Source organism: Pipra filicauda, unplaced genomic scaffold, assembly GCF_003945595.2.
Source record: "Pipra filicauda isolate LSUMZ 115617 unplaced genomic scaffold, ASM394559v2 scaffold46_size3722508_pilon, whole genome shotgun sequence".
Lineage (NCBI taxonomy): Eukaryota > Metazoa > Chordata > Aves > Passeriformes > Pipridae > Pipra > Pipra filicauda.
Genome location: NW_024104609.1, coordinates 704,966 through 726,815, shown reverse-complemented (window position 1 = coordinate 726,815; position 21,850 = coordinate 704,966). Strand labels below are relative to the sequence as shown.

General features: G+C 35.5%; 1 protein-coding gene across 7 annotated transcripts in view; it reads right to left on the bottom strand.

The window, feature by feature from the left end:
• The window catches only part of PHKB (phosphorylase kinase regulatory subunit beta), a 68,153-nt gene that overhangs the window by 38,999 nt on the left and 7,304 nt on the right, over window positions 1-21,850 (bottom strand). For 6 of the 7 annotated variants that reach the window (XM_027732782.2, XM_027732791.2, XM_039386162.1 and 3 more), the window contains 8 exons: window positions 19,736-19,825; window positions 17,953-18,091; window positions 17,209-17,308; window positions 15,565-15,672; window positions 13,547-13,627; window positions 10,062-10,177; window positions 3,035-3,098; window positions 347-442 (listed from right to left, as the gene is read on the bottom strand). In XM_027732782.2, the coding sequence (XP_027588583.1) occupies window positions 347-442; window positions 3,035-3,098; window positions 10,062-10,177; window positions 13,547-13,627; window positions 15,565-15,672; window positions 17,209-17,308; window positions 17,953-18,091; window positions 19,736-19,825 (794 nt within the window). Of the gene's footprint in view, window positions 1-346; window positions 443-3,034; window positions 3,099-10,061; window positions 10,178-13,546; window positions 13,628-15,564; window positions 15,673-17,208; window positions 17,309-17,952; window positions 18,092-19,735; window positions 19,826-20,447; window positions 20,965-21,850 lie in introns of those variants that run through there. The other variant, XM_027732755.2, reaches the window with a different exon arrangement.

The window sequence follows — 21,850 nt, the reverse complement described above, 5'->3', positions numbered from 1 at the left end:
TTCAAAAACGCAGGCACAGAGTGTATAGTGGAAACTAGGCCAAAAGGAAAACAATCACCAAGACTGCAAAACTTCAGTTATTTCCAATTTTATTTTACAATTGTTTAGGAAGCTCCCAAGATGCCACTATTCTAACCTATGTATTAACAAAATAAAGAACACCACTGTAATTCTACTTCAGAAAAACAACTACAGCACAGTGACACTTAAGAAGCAAAAATTTAACACCTTCCCAGCAAATTCCCATCCTTATCAAGCAGAACATAAGGGCCATCATGCAACTAAGAATTCACATCCATTTATTTTCTCCACAGTCTGTCGAGGAGAATTTTATTTAATTACTTACATGAGACCTTGACTCCCGGGGCAGCAGCGAACACAGAGTCTGCCTGTTACGATTATGGGCATCAAAATCCACAAATATAACAGACCAAGAGCAGCCCTGTAAACACATTACATTTGTTTAATGGAAAGGGAAGAAGGTTAGCTTATTCTGGGGAAACTAATTGGTTCTGTGTTTTATTTGGGTTATGCTGTCATTCTGCTGGTAATTTCAGTCAGAAAATATAACATCGAGTTGAAAATAATTTGGATTTTTAAACTCATTTAAGTATAGCCAAAATTAGATGATTTTATCTGTATCTATTATAATACTGATTATCAATTATATGATTCATTCAGGCTATTAACCCTTCCATTAATTCTTGAAAAATAACAACTGTATTAAGGGCAAACAAAAAGAGTAGCTGTCCTTCCCTGTGACTGCAGGAAATGTTCCAAATAGTGATGTTGAATATTTCATTACAAGGCAGTTAGAACACATATTCAGCATAGAGGTACTGCTTAGATATTCAGCAGAGGTACTGCTTTGGAAAAGGGCTTCCACAGCAAACAAAAATTGTCTGCTTTTCAGTTATTGTAAGGTCTGCATTATTAACATCTACTCCTTGCAAAATCTATTTCCTAATAACATTCTGCAATTCTACACTGTATCTGTCACCTTTTTGATACCTCCTGAAACACTCAGAAAAACTCCCATATCTGAGACACCGTTTAAACACAATCAACAGCATTTAGAATTATTACCAGTAGGCAACTTCTTGCAAACTCAATGCAGTTTGTTAATGAAGAGGTATCTTTGTATACATTCCAACTGATACTGAATCTCAGAACCACCCCACTGGAGGACACATTCAATGCCAACTCATTCCATTATGGTCATAAACATCAGACCATGAGTTTTCATAAATCCACCAAATTTCTCCTAAAAAGCACTGTTTCTTTGGTACACTACTCTCCCAGGGAGACTGTTCCAGAACCCTCCCTTTCTAATTATTAAACACTTTCATTTCCAATTAAGTGTCTCCAGAAGCAGTTGGCCAGCTTTCTTTGGGTGTCAGTACTACCACCCACTGAGATGCCTTTCCAGAGGGTTTTTTCTGACTCACTCTTTAGCTGCACTCTAATTATATATAGTTATCATACAAATACTCAGCTTTTGCTTTACTAGGCTAAACAAAATGTTTTTTCCACTGTGCCCATGGAAAATAATCTCTGTTTTCTTAATCATTCTAGTAAGATATATACTGAATAGTGCTAAGAATGCACACAAATAATCACATTTGCTTTGATGATTTGTTAATTTACTTTCTTCCTAATCCAGACTCTGATTATTCACAAATCTCTAAATTCATCTACAAGCTCTGAACACAGCCTGCCTACACATGTGCATCTGCAGTTTCAAATTCTGTGCTACAGTGAAGAATTCTTTGGGGATTCAAAAGCAAGGTAAACCCACAAGCATCTTGTCTTACAAATGAACTATTTTTCACTCCTCTAAAGACTATAAAGTTCTGGAGTAAGGACACATTACAAAGGCTTGATTTATTTAAAAAAAAATAAAATTGTCTTTAATATAGGATATATAGCTCATAAACAAACAAGTGATTACACTCTGACTAGGTCAGACTTTGAACATGTTTATCTTGTCACGAGCTGTCTGTCACCCCAGCAGTGATTTATGCAGGTTATACTGGTGCAGTTGCAGGTGCAAACAAATCTCTCTTGAGGGGCTCAACAGGATTTCTCAAAACTGTTGGAACACAGCTGGAGTTAAGCACAAAGGCAAACTCTGCCATAGACTGAAGGTCAAAATGGTTTCTGTTTATGCCAACTAAATATCTCGGAAATAAATTCTCAAAGCATAACTGGTCTTGCTTCAGCAATTTATTCATCCATTTCAGAATTTAGTAAAAAATAATTTGAAAAAAAACCAGCAGCCACATTTACTGGTGCTTGAAACTGTTGGGAAGGTAAAGATTACAGATAAATGTTATTTCTGAAATACAATGCATGTATAATGTCTGATCATTATTGAAGATCCTTACTAGCTCCTAGTTCTTAACACTTGACATCAGCTTTTAAAATGGATGACGTATCTTCCATTTGTACATTTTCTAAACCATTAATTTCAAAGAATATTCTTTTATTTTAGCTACAGACTACTGTAGGTATAATACCAAAAAGAAAGATGCACATACAAAGGGAATACAAGTCAGATACAAAACTCTCAGAAAAGGTTTGCTTTCCTAATTCATCCAAACCATGTGAAAGATTGGGAAAAGATTTTACAACTATGCCACATACTGAAATTAAAAACCAGTAAAACAGTGGGATCATATAAAAGTAGTTTCTTTAAAGTCTTAATCAAAAACATAAGGGAAGCAGACAAAAGTAAGGTACTGTTTGTAGGTAGAAGAATACTCTATCATCAAGAGATACAGTCCTGAAGGAAAAAAAAATGTTTTGGCAGCAAAGTTCTTGTTCAGACTAAGCTGGAACCATTATAGAATTTTTTTTAAGGAAATAAAAAAAGTAATTCTTGATAGTAAGGGCACAGTGATTTTATCTGACAAATTCTCTACCAGTCAGTTTGCAAATCAACTTTTTTAAAGCTGGAATCTAAAACTGCCCAACTCACAGTCTAAACCATTACTGCTAAAAAAAAAGGAGAGAAAACAAACACATTTATTACCTGATTTCCAAAGAGATTGAAACCATTAATTGCTTCTAAAGCTGCTTTTGCCAGCCCCACGGAGCTGAGGAGAAAACAAAACAAAATCCCAGAGGTATCATAATTCAAGCCCAGGCTAAAATTTAACACATTTGCCAGCTTTCAGAACTATGATCTTCTCTTGATTTGAATTTTGTGCTTAACCTTTATGTTAATAAAATGATGACGCAGCAAATTTGGGGTTGTTTTGGCTTTTTTCCTTTTTTCTCTCAAACACTATTCAGCATTTTTATTTGTCTTCAAATGGCAGAGACCATCTGCAAAAAGTGCTTTTGCTCTCACCTTGCTACCAGACATCTGGCATTATGGATCTCAAGGTCTTGCTAGTAGTTTATTGACAGAGGATTTACTTCAGCACAATTTTTCAACCCAGCTCTCAAGCACTGAAGTTTAAAAGACTGATTTCTAGCTTTCCATATAATAAAAGAACTCATCAATCTGGATTCAGAACAGAAGGGTTTTCTCATGTCAACCATACAGTGATACATCTTTTATTTCACTTACTACATGGCTAATATCTATCACAAACAAAACGAGACCCAGAAATACTATCAACAAGCTTTCAAGTAAGCAGGTTCACATTTAAAGACATTATGCACTAAAATCACTAGATCATATAATTTAAAAACAAATTACATATTAATTTATTACCAATTACATAAATTATACAGTACAAATAAAAATATACACTTTAACAAAGCCTTTTCTTTAAGAAGGTGTAGTTTTATACTTTCCTTGTGAGTATTTAAACAAAAAATAGTGGCAAAGAAACATTCTTCTCTTTTTCTCAGTTTTAAAGAATACAGAATTATATCGGCCAATTTCACTTACATCCATTCAACTGCACTGAGGAGCTGAAGCATTAACATACACAGAAACCAGTGCATTTTAGGCATGTCGATTCCAAAATTCCAGATGTTTAAGGTCACAGGGCATCAGAAAGTAAATTATTAAATGAGCCAGTGTGGCAGGACAGTCCACCCTGAACTGACCTAAAATCCAATAATGCACACTATGGAAGCCATCATGCAAGCTATCATGCAAGTGCAGCTGCTGGTGCCAGGGTGCTGTCTTGGTGTTAAATTATGCTAAAACCATCCTGGTTCACCAGATTTCCAATATACATCCATTTTTTGAAACAAGATGTGGCAGATAAGCTAGCCTGTGAGCTTGTAAACCTGTGACTACCAGTCCATCACTTTATAACTATAAAAGCCCAGTCCAAACTTCCATATAGCAGATTGTTCCACACACTCCCCTGAAGTGTGGAGCTTCTCCCGTGAAGCAGAGATGCCTCTTCATGGTTACTCCCCAGGGGTTAAGAGAGAGAGATCTGCCCACTAGCCTGTATGGTGAGTTATATCAATCTCTGCTTAATGATTGTTTCTTTTGCTACCTTCGATACAATTGCTTTAATATAATTGTTTTGTTACAGTGCAATATATTACTACGTTATATAATACTCTACTAGTAGATTTTTTAGCTTTTACACTGTGTAGTAAATAATTCTGGTTAGGATCTTTTGTCTGTTCACTTGTTTGGTAATTTGTCATAATAAATAATTCATTTACATAAATCTTTCTATTTTGCCATCATTAAAACCTGTGGGACAAAGTGGTTTAATCATACCTCTATAATTCCTTATAGAGGCTAAGATGGGATTCAGCCACATCCAAACCCTTCCCCGAGAAGGAGTTTAGAAAGCAAGGGAGTCCTTTCTGCACCTCGAGACTCACCAGTAAGGCTTTGCTTTTTAAAACTTTGCCTAAGCCTTCCACTCTCCTGTGACAGCTAGTTCCCAACAGTGCTACAGTTTAAAAACATAATATCTAACACTCCCAGATTTCTGACAGCTCTATTGAACACAAACAGGCAAGGCAGAGAAAGGCCCTTGCACTTCCTATTCAGTGGTGACATACAAGTGTAGGAACTAGAAACACTGCAGAGGTTCAGCTAATTAAACAAACACCTTTCACATTCTCTTAGGCAATCTGGTAAAACAGACTCAAAGCATCCAGTAAAACAAAGCTTACTGTAATTCTCCCTACATCATTCATGAAACTAAAATTTTAAGTTACACCTTTGTCTCCCCTGAACTGCATTTTCTCTGACCAATGTGCCTTGAGCTGTCCCTGCTTCAGTTGTACATGAACTACAACAGGATTTTACTTCACTGACAACCCATATGCTATCCCTACATCTGTCCCATTACACAGAGTTTATAACACCGAGTTATAAAAAATATTCAGAAAATAATCACTAACATTCCCAACTTCTGTGTAAGAGTTTTGACAGTATTGACAAACAGCTTCATTGTCCACCCACAAAAAGACTTAGAGTAATCAAATTGTCAGAAACCGGCAAACAGGGACTGTGCTTTAATCTTTATTCTTCTATACTCCATGAAGCATTTTGGGATCAAAGCAAGCCTTACCTTACTGTAAATAAATTTATTTGTCCCATTAATGTAAAATACGAAATTTCAAATGTTTACTAATCTATATTTTAAATATGGGATTTAATTACAATTACACAGAAAATACTGAAAATAATGGAAAAAATACAAGGCAGTTACAGAATTTTGTTTTTTAAGTACTACATTTACCTTTGTTGGTTTTAATGGTAGAAATACTTTAGATACTGATTTCACACTTTATCATTTATAAACCTCCATCTTCCTTTCTGAAACACTGCCAGAAATAGTACTCATGGGATTCAATTCTAATTGGTTCAAAAAGAGAAAGCTGACCAGCTTAACTATGTCCTGCTCTGAGCAGCTGCCATCAAACAGTGCTGAAATCCCTCAGTTTTGTGTCTTCTGATGATAAAAGCTTTTAGTACTGGCGAATATCACAAAGAAATAAACTGAACTCAGAAGTACTGTGGATATAATTATTTCTCTGGCTTTGTCTCAAATACCTAAACAAAAATGTAATTGTTCTAAAAATTGCTCTATTCCAATTATCACCTAGCAATTGACCAAACAAATGGGCATGATGACTCAGAACAGAACTTTTTAGAGGAATTAAGTAGTATTACCAAATTGCATATACAGAAAATGAAAATCAGAAATCCTGCACACTGCAGTCTGTATCTCATGTTAAAACCTAATTCTTCTTTTCCCTTTCAAGTAACAGTTCTAATACCAAGTCCTACATTTTCAGAGAAAAAAGTTACTGACAAAAGCTAGAGAAGTAATAAATGTTCGAGAATATTCAAATGTTCAACTGTATTCAGATAATGTAAAACTACTCAATCTGCCTACAAAGTAGGCAAAATTCAAGACATGTATTCCCTCCTTGAAATCATCTGTATTTTACATAGTCATTATTCTACAATAACAATAATGTTTACCATAAATGATGAGCATTTTTCTACCCCTAGTTATTCAAAGCCCCTGGAGATTTCTCTACTCACACAAATATTATTTGCAAGTGACCATATAAATCTCTCAACATCATCAAGCACTCCCTTCACCAAAGACACACTTACTACTTAGATTACCAGAGGTTTCATGGGTAAATCACAGGAGGAAGTTACTTTAAAAGAAAAAAAAGTCTGAGAAGAGCCTTCATACCAAGTATGTCTTCAAAAGAGTGAACAAACAAATAACACAGCACACTTCAGGATTATGATCACACTTCAGACACTCGTTTCATTCCTACTGATTAATGCCCTCCTGTCGGGCAAATTACAAGAGAGGATTTATAATAAACATTATGCTCGTGTCTTTGTAGAGAAAATACATTCTTCATACTCTGTAATTTAGTAACAGAAGAAATAGGTTGTTTTAACAGTATGAATTAATGGCAAAATGTATTTTAATAAATGTTCCTTCCTCCACTCAGCAACCCACCATAAACATACTGTATTAATATGTGGGACTCAATGCCCAGAGAAAAAGGTTCTTACTTTGAGATGGCCCTAAAGAAAACCTAACTCAAACTCTCCAGAAATATTCCTCTGAAAATTTCACAGGATCATTAAGTCATCAGCTGTAAGGAACACATGGAACTCATCTAATCCACTAGGAAACCACACTTCAAGCCAGATGTGATAACCAAGACCAATTCAAGTAAACCACAGCCTCATCTAGACAAGTCTCAAAAACCTCCAGTGATGGAGATTCCATAATTTCTTTTGAGTAATCTGTTCTGGTCCTTCACTGTGTGTCAAATGAAAAGATTTCTTCCTCATGTCCACACTGAACCTCACCAGGTGCAATCTTAAGACTTTACTGTAGCTGCCCATTATTGTGATGTGGCAAGGATTATCAAGAGCAGACTTGTAATCATAATACTAATACATTTGACCTTGAGCTACAATTAGGGCAGGGGAAGGTGAGACTAACCTAGAGAAACTGTACTTCCAGTTTGCTAAAAAATATTTAGTAAATGCACTTAAACATCATTCGTAATTCCCAGTAACTTCTAACTGTTAGATTCACTCTTCTCAGTAAAATATCTGAGGGCAAACACTAAAATTTTAATATTCTTAGCAACTGCTAATCAAAATACACCTTGAAGCATATACATCTCTAATCCTCCTCCCATTCAGCTGCTTGCCTCCATCCAAGTGCTGTGCATTTGAACTGGGACATCAAACACCACAGAGGATGCTAAAAATAAGTAAACAAGAAAAATATCCTCCATCAGTAATAATAATTTTCTAACTATATAAATCAAAATAGAGCAAGGAAGAACAGCACTATAGCAATATAACACCTGCTCTGCAGAGAAGAGCAAGATTGAGGCTCTGCAGCCCCAGACTCGGGATATGAAGATGCTGCACTTCGGCAATTTCATTTTTCTCACAGCACATATGGGAGATGTCAAAGACGTTTTGCAGAGGTATCAGCAGATGCCTGGAGAACAGCTTGATCAAATGCTTACAGGACAAATTAATTTTTCAGAAGTTCAGCCGCTCAGGAAGGGGATCACACTGCAATAAAAGCTGTTACAAATCCCGCCTTTGAACCAATAAAAGGCGTCAATTTGCACACATCAGCGCAGACCTGCTCCACAGAGTGTTCTGCTATTTATCATTTATTATAAGTGTTTTGAGCTGTACTAAGATGGAATACCAAGACTGTGAAGGTTTAAAATATCTGCATCTTTTAACATAGGCCACAATTTTACAGCTACTATTCATAGACTCCCTATTATATAATATCTTCTTTAAAAAGAAAGCCTCTTTCAATAAAAGACAATAATTAATTTCTCATTCTGAAAGCAAACACACATTGTATGTAGATTTACAGTGTAGGTTTGGAGGATCAGGAGGACACTACACTAAACACTGAAATTAAGAGACTGGCTTGGGGTCCATAATCACTGAAGACACACCATTTGTTAGTAGACCTGACGGTTTTAATTGCTTCATCAATTTAAAAAAAAAAGTTGGTTTTTAGAGCTCTCTTTGGTAGATTCACTACACCACGAGCATAACAAAGTACATAGAATATCTTAGCATACCCAGGGCTTTCCTCAATAATATCTAAATACATCTTTTGATGCATGTTCCTCTTCCATTTTTTCTGATTTATGAGAACAAGGGAAATTGCCTACCAGCTTTCTACAGCAGAGTATCAACATGCACACAAAGAAAGATAAATAGGGGCAAACTTGTTTCAGATGACCAAAGTCTACTTCTTAAATTAGGACCAAGCTCTGTGCTTCCTTTTGTGTTAGTTCAATGATCTGTTAGATTGGCTCAGTCCATCTCACAGAACTTCACCTTCGAGAAACCAACCTATAAATGTCAGTCTAGATTAAGACAGAACAACAAGCCCATTTCCATCTGCTTAAAAGATGTTCTGTTTTCCCTGGAGGAAATTCACATACTGAATAACCAGAATGCTGCAAACAACAGGAGACACAGGAGTTTACGTTCCTTTTGCACATTTGCACGAGGTGAGATGTGGAAGGAAGTATATGATTCTCTACATGAATGCTCATATAGTCTGCCATTCGACAATTCTACAAACACAGGAGGAAAAAAACCCCAGCAAACAAACAAAGCAGATCATATAACAACAATTCTGATTTTTTCAGTTCTCATATTGGTACAAAGGTTCTATAAAAGCCCGGAAAAAAAAAAACCTAAATTAAGTGTTTTGCTGTAATAGCATGTAATTAGACCCATAGGTTAAAATATATGTGACTGTATGTGGACTCAGAAAAAAACTTCCATTCTCAAATGAGAACACACATTCATTGGAAATATTGAAAACTGGAAGAAACACATGTATTCTTTGCAAGCCCTTGGTAATTAGGATGATCAACAATATTTTAAAAATCCTAAGATATCCAAGCTATAGCCATTTTTATGAATAATAAAACCTCAGAAGTCAAGAAGTGAAGAAAATAACAGTAACACTAGAAAAGTCAAGCTGTCAGATTACAGACTTGATCCTTCAAGACAGACAGCACATAAGCAATTCCACTTAAGTGAACAGGACCACTATAACATTAAAATGTTAAGAACATTGCTAACTGTCTGTTGGGACAGGGATCAGAATGTCCAGTTGCTTGTAGCATCTGAAGAACCTGGAAAAAGGCTCGGCACTGGGCTGGCCTCCAGCGTCCAGCATCTTCTTCCCACCATGGTGGAGATGAGAAAATCTAGACTCGTGATTCAACACCTTTTTAAAGCAGGGTATTCCTAACCATTCTTGTGAATCCAAACTATTGCGTGTGCCTAAAGGGTCTGAACAGTTCTGAACACAATTTTCAGAATTATATGCATGCAGCTGCACATAATTATTGGAATTTGAATACTCAAACAGCTAAGCATCTATGTGGTTATTTTGGCAGGCATATGATGATGAAATTATCTTCACATTTTCCCAAAATACATCTCTCAGTCTTTAGAGAACCTTAATTTAGTTCAAACAGTATTTTAATGTATTATTATTTTTAACTCACTCCATGAATTCTTTTGATTCATTTACTTGTTTTGACTGACAGAGCCACATTTGCTGACCCACCTTGAATGCAGCTCTGGGCTGCCATTGTTGTATTTACTTCCTCTTTCCCAGACACCAAAATCTGGTACACGATAGGACCTCTCCACACAAAACACAAGGTTTTGGATAAAGGACACCTACAGGAAGAAAAGGAAAAGTGATTGAAGGAAAATGAAACCAGGTTTTCTATTCATTTTTTTTCCAAGAGACAAAACAGTTATTCCTCAGCCATCATAATTCCATCGATTTCTGTTTGAATCCAGAGCATGATGTACCCAAGCTCAGGTATTCTCCTTAAGACCAGTTCTTAATCACAAAATATTAAGAGTTCTCCAAATGAGGTGACAATGTGAATTTATGCAAAAGTTCTTCCAAAGCCAGGGATAAAAATTATTTCATATTCAAGACACATATTTGGAGAGCTACAAAAAGGTGAGCTTTCAAAAAAGATTTATTCTACAAACTTCAGAATCCAAAAGAAATTATATCCTGCAAGATTAGGACAGAAATCTTGGTGCTGTTTCTAAATTAATTCTAAGGGAGTCAACATGCCAAAGTTTATTATATTAGCTCCAGATAATACATACTTATGCAGATTCAAACACACTCCTTTATAAACATGAATAAAACCCTAAACTAATTTATTATAATTAGAATCTGCATGGATCAACATGTTTCAACTGAATACTAAGGTATTGAAGGGTATTTTAAGGTATTTCAGGTGTATTCAACTATAGCTGGGGACCTATTTAAGCAGATAATTTTCACTCATTTGCACTGTTGAAAAAGACATTTGGAGTTGCTCAACTGTAGAAAAATTAAACTGATCGTAAGTTTTACAGTTCAGTTCAAACAGTCCACAGATTAGAGCCTGGAGAAAATTTAACCACAAACACAAAATTTACGCTGGTTCATCCATCTAAATTATTCTAGGGGACTCTTTGATAAAGAGAATATTGCAATGGCTAAATACACAACCATATTGGGGAATGACAGAGAAGGATCAACTTTATTACAGTCATGTGGTTTTTATTTTTTTAATGAGCTATGAAACAAAACCCAAATCTTTTACTGAAAGGTATTTGCTTTCATTTTCATTTATCTTTATACTTCTGTTTGGTCTTTTCTCTCCATGTTTCTTTAAATCTTAAAAATTTTGTATTTCAGATGCACTCTTTATGCTAATACCAGTCCATCAGCAATATTATAATTCTAGACACGCTTGTCTCTCTATATATAATATGCCTCTGCTAAAATTTCACTATGGGATGCACATGTACAATTACCTGTACCCTAAATCTTTTTATAGCTATTACTTTCAAGAAGACACTGTCCCACTCCTTAGATATGCCCATTCCTTAGATATTCATCTCTGTAATTTAGCATTTGATTGTATTAAAATGAACTTTCTGTGAATGAAGCCAGGATACCCAGTGATTAAGGGTGTGGCTTCTCCTATCTCTATCAATAACTGAAATTGAGATGTATCAGCTAAATGAAGAAGGAAAGAGCACCACACAGAAATATATAACTTTACTGATTACTTCTATCAGTGATGATGAGTGGAACACACATTAAAAAAAAGTCAATTAGACATTTTATGAGACTAACTAAGGGTTTCCAAACAGCAGATTTACAAAAAAAGGCAGCAGAGAGCTTGTTGCAAACAATTCATTCATATCACAGGCATGTAAATGCTATAACCAAGTCAATTCTCTGGCACTTACAGAAATTATGGATTGTGTGTGTTAAGCTTATTTATCCAGAAGTCGAGCATGTGGAGATCAAGGTGTAATAAAGAACACACACACAGCATGGATGACTGCAAACACTCATGTAACTGTTTAACCTGTGGATAACTGCTCTCACTCATTGCCACAATCATACACTGTTATCTTTGTTATGGATGCAAAGACACGATTAAATTAATTTTTCAACTGCCAGCAGATGAAACTGGAGGGTAACTCACTGACAGCTGCCACGCCTGACATCAAGCAGGCAGGGATTGCCTCTAAAGCCAAGAGTTGTGTGTACAAACATATTTCTGCAGACAGCTTGCCAAATATCAGCCATCTGCCAGCACCTTCCACTGGGCAAGCACTGGTTCTCCATGGAAGGAAAGAGCCTAAATACACCCTGTAATGGCATCATTGGGAAGAAATCTCCAGCTTGGTGTCTGGGTAGCAGATTGCCACATCCACAATGCCCCTATGTGAACATTCTCTAAACACACAGGGAAACTTGGAAATACTGTCATTACATGGAGTTATAAGATCTGAGAATAAAGGCAACTGTTGGAGCTACACAGGGAATAACAGAACATATGGGTCTGTGGTAAAACAATCTTGTATAAATCCCCATAGCCCAGAGATTTATAGGGTACAGTTGCAAAGAAAACTATAGCCTGACAAGGAATGAATATCCACTGACTGGAGAGTCTGTACACATGCACTTTTTCTGCAGAATCTGTAATTAAATACAAACATCTGGAGGATAATATAAATTATATATCAAGCTAAGTAAATACTTAATTATATACATTTGCCTCCTCACAGACATAAAGGCAATTCAGACAAAATAGGATAGACCTATCATATGATCTAACTAAGCAAGAAAGGAGACGTTGCAACATTCAGTTCTCTCATTATCTAAAAAAAAACTAGATTAATGAAGATGCACGTTTTAGAAATATAATACAAATACACTGTTACTGGAAAATTCTCCCTTTTTTTTTAAAAGGTAGTACTATAAGTGCAATTAAGCTTTTTAAGGCAATACAGCAGCAATTATTAAATAGAACAGAGTAAATTTAAACAAATCCAGTTTAGGAAAACTGGAAGAAAAAAAAATTAAAAAAAACCACATACATCTGTGCTTTCCATTCTGTATCAAAACATAACCTCATTTTAGAGCAGGACAGCAGGTTGTCCTCACATGACTTGTCCTCAAGTCACAGCCACAGTGGCTATTATTATCTTATTTACAGAAGAGTTAACAATCTCTACAAACATCTCTCACCATGACACAAAATGGGGTTTTTTTCAATCAAAGAAACAGCAAAAATTCTTAACACCCACAGGTTCATATGTATTTGAACAAAGTCCTTCAGCTTTCCAGAAAATTAACCCCATTATTTATTGTATTGAAATCCCACTGGACAGGATGTACTGACAGTTTGAAATAATGTGAAAATTGAGAACAACATAAGTAGAAGTTAACTGTCCTAATAGACCTTTTAATTCTTGACCTTGTACCTTTCAGAAATAGCAGGGAACTACAAAAGTTTTCAATGTCATGTTACATTTACTCTTTGCATACTTAACACCTTTTCAGCTATTACTTTATTGCACTATCCATTAATTCATCTTTTCTGACTTACACTAAAAGCAAATAGTACCTGCAGTGCATTTTCAGAACAATTATTTTACAGTTGATAATTAAATAAAACCAAGAAAGAACACAAACAACTTGAAGCACGTGTTTTAGGATGGGAAATCAATTTGTACCTCGTCTGTGTTGTAGATAATCTGCAGCCCCGAAGAGATCATCTCAACCAAATAGAGGAGAAATAATGACAAGGCATTGATCTGAAGTAATTAAACACAGAAAGGAAACTATAATTAACTTTATGTTTATTGGAGTCAGATAAACAAATTAAATGTGGTATTATTCACTAACAAAGATGGTTTCACTATAACACGGTTTTGCTTCTTCAAAAACATTATCCTAGACCTAATGATGGGGAAACAATCAATAGGAAAAAATGCCACAAAGAAGCATTGTCCTCTAAAACTTCTGATGTATTATCATTTTTTAAATTATTTCAAACTATGCTGTCAAAATATGCTATCAAAGCACACTGCTTTGACCCACAGGCAATCACTGTAGCCACGAGCTCTTTCATGTTTACATATATAACCATTTCTTAGCAAGTAGATTACCAAAAAGGCAAGTATTACACTGAATAGTATACAGCACACCTAGAAAGCAAATCACTTCATCCCTAGTGGGAATTTTAGTGTTATCAGCTGACAGGAGTATAATTACAATATTCAGATATGATTAGATTTGTGAAAAACTATGTTTTTGTAGCTGTACACAGCATTTATTATTAACAGTAGCTATACGGATGAGCATCATGATGCCAATTCATTGATTAATCAAAGGAAACAGCTGGATTGGTTTTTTATTACAGAATTCTACTATAATTGAGAATTTGTATAACTCCAAAAGTTTCTCACAGCAACTTGCTTCAATGAGGTAAAAACCCACATTGTCAGCATATGAAATTTAGAGAAACCCTCCAGAACTTTTAATCCAGTTTTTTAACTGGATTCCTATCTGAAATATAGCAGATTAAAAATTAGGTCCAAATTTTAAAAATTTGGGGATTTAAATTTGGAGATTTAAATACCCCTGTCTCCACTTCCTTCATACAAACTGAAAAGCACCAAGTACAGCAATAAGAGCTACATAATATATTCTATTTTTCCCAACTGAGTCCCCTAAGTTACTCTGTACCCTGTTATCTCCACAGAGCTGAAAATCCTCTATTTTTTGAAGTGTGCTGATGACAGAAGCGAATGGGCATACATGTTATGGGAAGGGTTGAGCTGCCACAAAAACCAGACTTTAAACTCTCATATACTGCTCCCCAGGTCCCAAAATTGTCTCCTCCTACAGATAAAAGATGGGCATTTTCAGGGAGCTTCACAAAGAAGTCCAAAATGCTAACTCAGGATAACTGCATAAAGCATTTTTCTCAGAACACACATTGTCTGAATCCAACACGTTTATTGTACAAACTATTCAAGTAACGTTGTCACCGTGAAATTAAATAATTATCAACCTACTGTCAGTTCTGAATAACTTCACTAGCAATTTCTGAACGAAAGACTATGCAGACTAAGGAATGCAAAATAAGGCCACGAAAGCAAAGAAGGGTCTGAAAGTGAAGAAGAGAGGGAGGGAAAAAAAGAAAGGAGTAGATCAAAACTTTGAAAAATGAAAGACTAAAACATCAAATTAGGCAACGAATCTGACTAGGAACCATCACACAAAGAAGTGAACAATTCCTAGCTAGACAAAGCTGTTGTCAGTGTACATTAAAATCTTTACTATGAATGAAAATTTCTCAAACTTATGGAAAATTAAGCTGGGAACACTCATGTTCACTGTAAGATTACACTAAATCTTTCACTTTACTGACCACAACATTTTTTTGCCAGGAGTATTTATTGACAGCCCTCTGTTGCTCTCAAAAGAAGAAACTTTGTAAACATCCAACCATCTACCTCTACAATCCCACAGTTATTTCAGTACCTTCTGACCAAAACATATCACTGAGTTACTTGAAAATAGTCTATCTTTCACAAAAAGATGCAGAAGGAACCTCAGTTTTACCACATACAGCACATTTAGCACAAGTCTAACCAAACTGAGACAGCTGCATTATGGAAGAATAGAGACAACAATAACATTATTAAAAATCAGCCAAATTTTTACATATGTATGCATGTGTTACCTGAAGGTGCCCATACTCCTCATGGGACAACACCTCATCTCCAGTGTGTGCACTGAACACAGAATGCAGACATGCAGATGGTTTGGGGTCTTGCTTAAATTTCTGAACCTAAAGGTCAATGAAAGGCAAAACATAAAATCAAAGTCAATAATGTCAATATGATTGGCAACCACAAATTCACTATATATTTCAGGTATTAAAAAATTCCTCCATATGGTCACTAAGTAAAACTTATAAACAAGAGTTCCCAACACTTAACAGAATCTATAGAGTTATCATGTCTATTCCATGAACACATTAAATACATATCAGATCATAAGTCACATGTTCATTAGCAACAGAATACAACATCTGCAATTCTTCTTACAAGCAGCAGCATCTGTTCAAGTCATGTCTTGGGCATATATAATTCCTTTTATTATTATAAAACCATCTTCCTTCTACATGAGGCCAGCACATACACAGTCTCTCAGAATAAAGTCCAGTTTGATTTATTTCTTTTAGACACCAGAAAGTGTTTATTACTACACTGTGGGAAAAGAAAAGCGTCTGTAGTAAACAAGACAAAACCTGACAAGCAGGATGTCAGCAATATGACACCTGTGTTAATCTAACACTCATTATTTCTATCTGCACTCAGCATCCTCAAAAACTAACAACTGCATGTCAAAGAGAAAAACAACAGCTCAAATGCAACAAGATCAATTTAGGTCAAGATTATTTAAAGATCTGAGACCACAAAGAAACAGACTATGAAAAAAGAAAAAATATGTCAACATCAATACAACTGGCAACACATCTGATTTGCTTATTATTATTGTTACTGGTATCACATGCCTATGAACTTTTCATTTCAGTTTGTGTGCTCAGCTGAGATGAAGGCTATGTGGTTACATGAAAACTATTTCTAATAATACAGTTAAAAGTCAGTTACATGAAACTTAACAAAATCATATGGAATATATATATTTAACTAATTCTAGAATTACTGCTAACCACTATGCAAAATAACCCACCATATCTAAATTTTAAAAAGGAGAATCCCTGAATATTCAAGAATATTTAGGATATACTCACAAGAGGACTATGGGTTGAGTAAATCAACTGTGTTACAACATAAGTAAATTAGTTTCCTTATTCATTTTGGGCTGTTGCCCTTCTCAACTTACATCATTAAGTCAAAGAATACTGGAAAGTGGTTGCTAAAGAAACCAAGCAAAATAATCAAAATGATCACCTAGATAAGGAGAACATCCACAAAAGCAATAACTAAGATAACAGTGCAAAGAAAAGTCTCCAGCCTTAACTAAAAGAAGTTCTGCATCTTTCCATTTAATCACTAAAATGACATAAACCCACCCACACCTACTAATGGAGTAATATTTAAATAGGATAACTAACTGCAAAATGAACCCCAAGAAGTTTCAAGTACACCCTGCATTTTACTTCACCAAACACTCGTGCCTTCTACACCCTAAAACAATGCTGTGGCCCGACAACAACGGAGCAGCTGTTCTGAGCTGGGCCACACAGTAGCACTGCCTTCCCCTTTGGAATTTTATCTCTAGTTAGAAGTTACTTTTCACAGTTTAATTAATCCCCCAGAATGAAGCCAGTGCTTGTGTCCACACTCCAGTGTTTTACCTTATCAGCCTGTCGCATGTAGCAGTAGAGAATTCCTCTCATACACTTTATAGCAGAATGCTCCAGCTCATGAGTCCTCCCCTTGTCATCATCAATACGCCTGGGGAAGAGAGATAACTCATAAAACAAATTGGAAATGCATTAGCAGGGAAAAAAAGGAGACATCAATGCTTTGGAATATTAAGTATTTAACTAATGCTGTTGCATAGTGGTGCCCTCACCCGTATCAAGATATTTATTGCCCTATTCATCCTTCCTTATTAAAAATAATAATAATAATAAAATGGGGGGGTTTTTTGCAGTTTGTCTTGCAACTTACACAAACAGTCCTATTTCAAAATCTAAAAAGAAAAATCCGTATTGATATAACGTTCAGTCTCTTGCAAGGAAATGGATTGTTAATCCCTGCATCAAGCCTGCTAATGCTCTGAATTCTCCTACCTTTGAAACTAGCAGTATTCCTTGAGTACAATTTGCCACGAGAACCTATTCTTAATAGCATGCATTAATGTCTCTCTTACAAATACTGGTACTAATTACATCATACAAAAACCTGTTTACTTACCAGAAGTAGAGTGACATTTTTAACCTAGTCCTTACATAAATATTCTTATTGAGATTCGGAAACGTACCATCTCTACGGGTTTACGAATCTATTTTTGATAAAGCTTCATCTTTTAAACCTTTCCTGGGGAACTGAATAACAGAAAGAGCATAAGAGGTGTGAGATGAGAGGTGACTCACCTGTAAGCAAGGGCCAATGCCCAGGCACAGGCAGCACAGTAAAGACTGTCGTGTACCTTTGCCTTTTGGTTATCCACACAGGTCTTGGTAGGAAACAGACCTGTGGTTGGGCTCTGATGGAGCAGCAAAGTCGATTTAACTGGAAAAAGGAAAAATAAAAAGGCTAGTAACAACATTTATATTGTTTCTAAATTGATTTTCAGGAATAAATCATGGTGTGAACAACCTGTTGGAGCATGTACAAATAAAACAAGAGAAAGAAAGGTAAGGAGAAACACAAAAAAATTTGCCATGTTGTTTTTTCAGTCAAATTAGACCTTTTTACAAAAAAAACCTCAACAGTATTCAAGACTATTTACACGACTCTGTTCTAGCACAACCCACTTTGTACAGAATCTCTACAATACAACCCAGTAATTTCCTCTTTACAAAAAGAGACGAAAAAAGTGATTACAGTATGACAACTGCCTCCCTAATCATTTAGATACTTTATCTCTCCAGAACCTTACATTCATAAAAATCACAGTTTTAACTTAGGCCATATGATTGTATTGACATAAAAATAGAACAAGACAGAAATTTTCAGGTTGTCAAAACTTACTTAGAAAAAAAAATATTACCTTGATTCTTTTTGTACTTTAATATTTTCCATTTTGTGAATTGTTTTCCTAAATTAATACAATAACCAGCACGCTACAAGATTGCAACTGGGCTTACTGCCCTCAAACATGACCTTTCTAACAATAATCTGTCCAGTATAAGACAGGAAAGCAGGGGGTGTTTTTCCCAGATTATTATCAAGCATTTATTTTAAAAAAGCCTCTTTATGTATGTATTAGAAATTAAGTATTCTAAATTAAAATTACAATGTTTTATGGCTTTTCGAATTATATTCTTTAGTGCCTTGATACCTTGTAAAAAAAATTATTCTACAATGAAGTATAAATTCAATAGTAACTTTTTACTCTGGCAGCAGCATAAGTGCCTGACAGATAAATAGCAAGCACTACCACACATTTGCTGCTGCCAAATCGAACAGTCATCTCTGTAAGAAAGCTAAAAGCAATGCACCTACAAAAAGCAGCACATGTATGGATAGACTGGGTACAACTCACACTGAGCTAAAGGAAGGGAATCTCATCCCACATTTTTAAAAGGATGGCAAGACTGTCCACTATTCTATACTCTTGCCTGAGGAAAATTTAAATTTTAAATACTCAATTGCACGGCCATTAAAAAAACCTTCATTTTAGAATACAGGTAGGACTTCATTATAACACAAACCTCCTAAAACCAAAAACAATCAAAACAAATCATTGCTTCTTTAACAGTTTTGGCTTAAAATAACCTCATAATGAAAAGAAAAAACACTGAAGTTGATTTAAAGTAAGTTAGCTAACAAATAAAATTTCAGCACAAAACACATTATGGCACCACTAAGAACAAAAAAGAACCTCTTACAGAAAACCTTTGTCCATCCCCATCCAAGGCCATCACGTGCAACTCAGAATGTATTTGCAATCTGACAAATGCCATCATTTTGAACACTATTTGCCACTCATGATTCTTCAAGCAGTGTATGAAATATCCAAGATACACACATTACATTAGCACAGGAATCTCATGAGGAATTTTATCCCTTTACCTCTCAGTAAATAAAAATCCTTATTAAGGACTCCTGATATTATTTTAAGACAAAGCTGATGACTTTCATAAGCACAACTGTAAATATTTTAGTGAGTTACACTGAAAATCTTTCATGGTAGAACTACTATTAACTTACCAATTCTATAGTAATGATTTAATTTATCCCATAGACTTTCCCCCTCTGGCTTTAGAAGGTTAATACTTTTAAGTGGCTCATAAATTGAACCTAAAAGAAGAAGAAAAAACAAAACACAATCAAGATCAGATTTAGTTTCATAATTCTACTATTGCTAAGAATTAGTACAACATGGTATTTTTCCTGCATGTTATCCAAAAGCACAATTTATCACATTTCAATGGAAACAAAAAAAGTTGTTATCTCTACAATCTCAGGGAATAGATTTCTATACACATTTTTTCCTACAGTACCTGTCTACACAAATCAGACCTTCATCTGGATCTCTAATGCCCTGTTGATACTCAGCTACAGCAAGTGCCACATAAATGTATAGTTAATTATGAAAGATAGCTATTAAATGCTAAGAATTTTATAGGAACATTTGCTTAGAACTTAAGTACACTACAGACAAAATTCCTAACAATATGTAGATAAACATAAGGAAGAGGAACAAAAGTGGACTAAATTTAGCTATTATTTCCCTACCTGCCCTCTAAAATAGTGAACATGTACAAGACCATCAACACTTTACCTAATCCAACCTCGTTTGCACCCACCCCCACAGTTATCCCAGCTGATCTCATATTTTGAATGACAAAAAGGGTTGGCTTGTTCCCACCTACTAACAATGCTTAAACAACCCATCCAACAGATAAAGTCCCCAAATTACCTATATTGCAGAGAAATACAATGCTATCAAATCCACATCTTTCCTTCTCAGTGTCCCACATATTGATTGCTTCCCCATTTACACCCAAGAAGTCAGTTTTCCTGATATCTGAAATGACCTAGCTATTAAAAATTACTGTGGTGAACCATTTCCAACTACTAATTTAAGAGTAACATACTGCTCCCCCTCCATCATCCCTTGGGCTTTATTCAGTGTTCTGGATGGCAAGGTCTCCCACAGAGCCATGTACTAAGAGGAAGAGTGAGAATTTTCCCTTTCCGGACTGCGTGCTGCCCTTCTGAAAAGCTCAGGGAATGCACTGCCAGGGAAGCCCAGCCAGCCAAGCATTTCTGGCAGGACACAGCTGAGTGCTCTATTCACACTGGCTTTTTGGAAATCCCAGCACATACCCAAGTATTAGACAGGAGATTGTCCATATTCAGGACTCTCATCCAAATGAAATGAAGAAAAAGAAATGAAAAAGTGTTCAAGAAACAACTGGATGTGGCACTCAGTGCCATGGTCTAGTGACAAGGTGGTGTTTGGTCAAAGGCTGGACTTGATGGTCTTAGAGGTCTTTTTCAACCTAATTGATTCTGTGAATGTGTGCAGAGACAGGAGCTGTAGGAATAAAATCCTTTGGAGGGGACACAAGAAAATGTCTTTTGCCACTCAGGAACTCAAACCTCACCTCCAAGTTAGTATTTGCTTTTGCTTTGCAATCATAGGAGTTTAAAAAAAATGCACCCCTCTCTGAGCAGACTCCTGTGGGTCTGCTGTGGATGGATGCTCTGGTGATGCTTCCCAACACATCTGAGCTTCCCCTACAGCCTTTCCCTTCCTCACTGGGAGAGTTACAAACAACACATCCATGTGGGGAAGGGTCTGAGAGGGAAGAACAGAAAGCCCAGTTTATTAAAGCTGCCTAAAGGAACAAAGTAAAAAAAAAATTAAATTGTTCAGTAATGGAAAAGAGAAACTTCTAATATATCACATCTTTCACATCTACTGCTAAAAACAACTAAAAAAAAAAAAAAATCAACATTCTGAAGCAGTTTAAATCCATTTTTCAAAGCAATTTTATTTTTCTATTTCTTTTTGCCTATGAATCCATACCCATGAGGAGATTCATAATTTATGGTGTTATACTATTAATTCAGTTATCTTGCAAAAGCACATAATACAGTGACCTGTGTAACTGTAATTTTATAAGGCAATTCAGTGAAAGTAGGACAGAATACACAAAGAAAAAAATCTTCAGGAAGTCACTTACTGCATAAAAAGTAGCAAATTTATGAGAAATATTCACTTAATAGATTTTCAAAGGCAAAATAAAGATTCTCTTAGATTTGTTAACTGTGTAACACATGCATAGTACACCATCCTTCCACTTGCAGACTGTT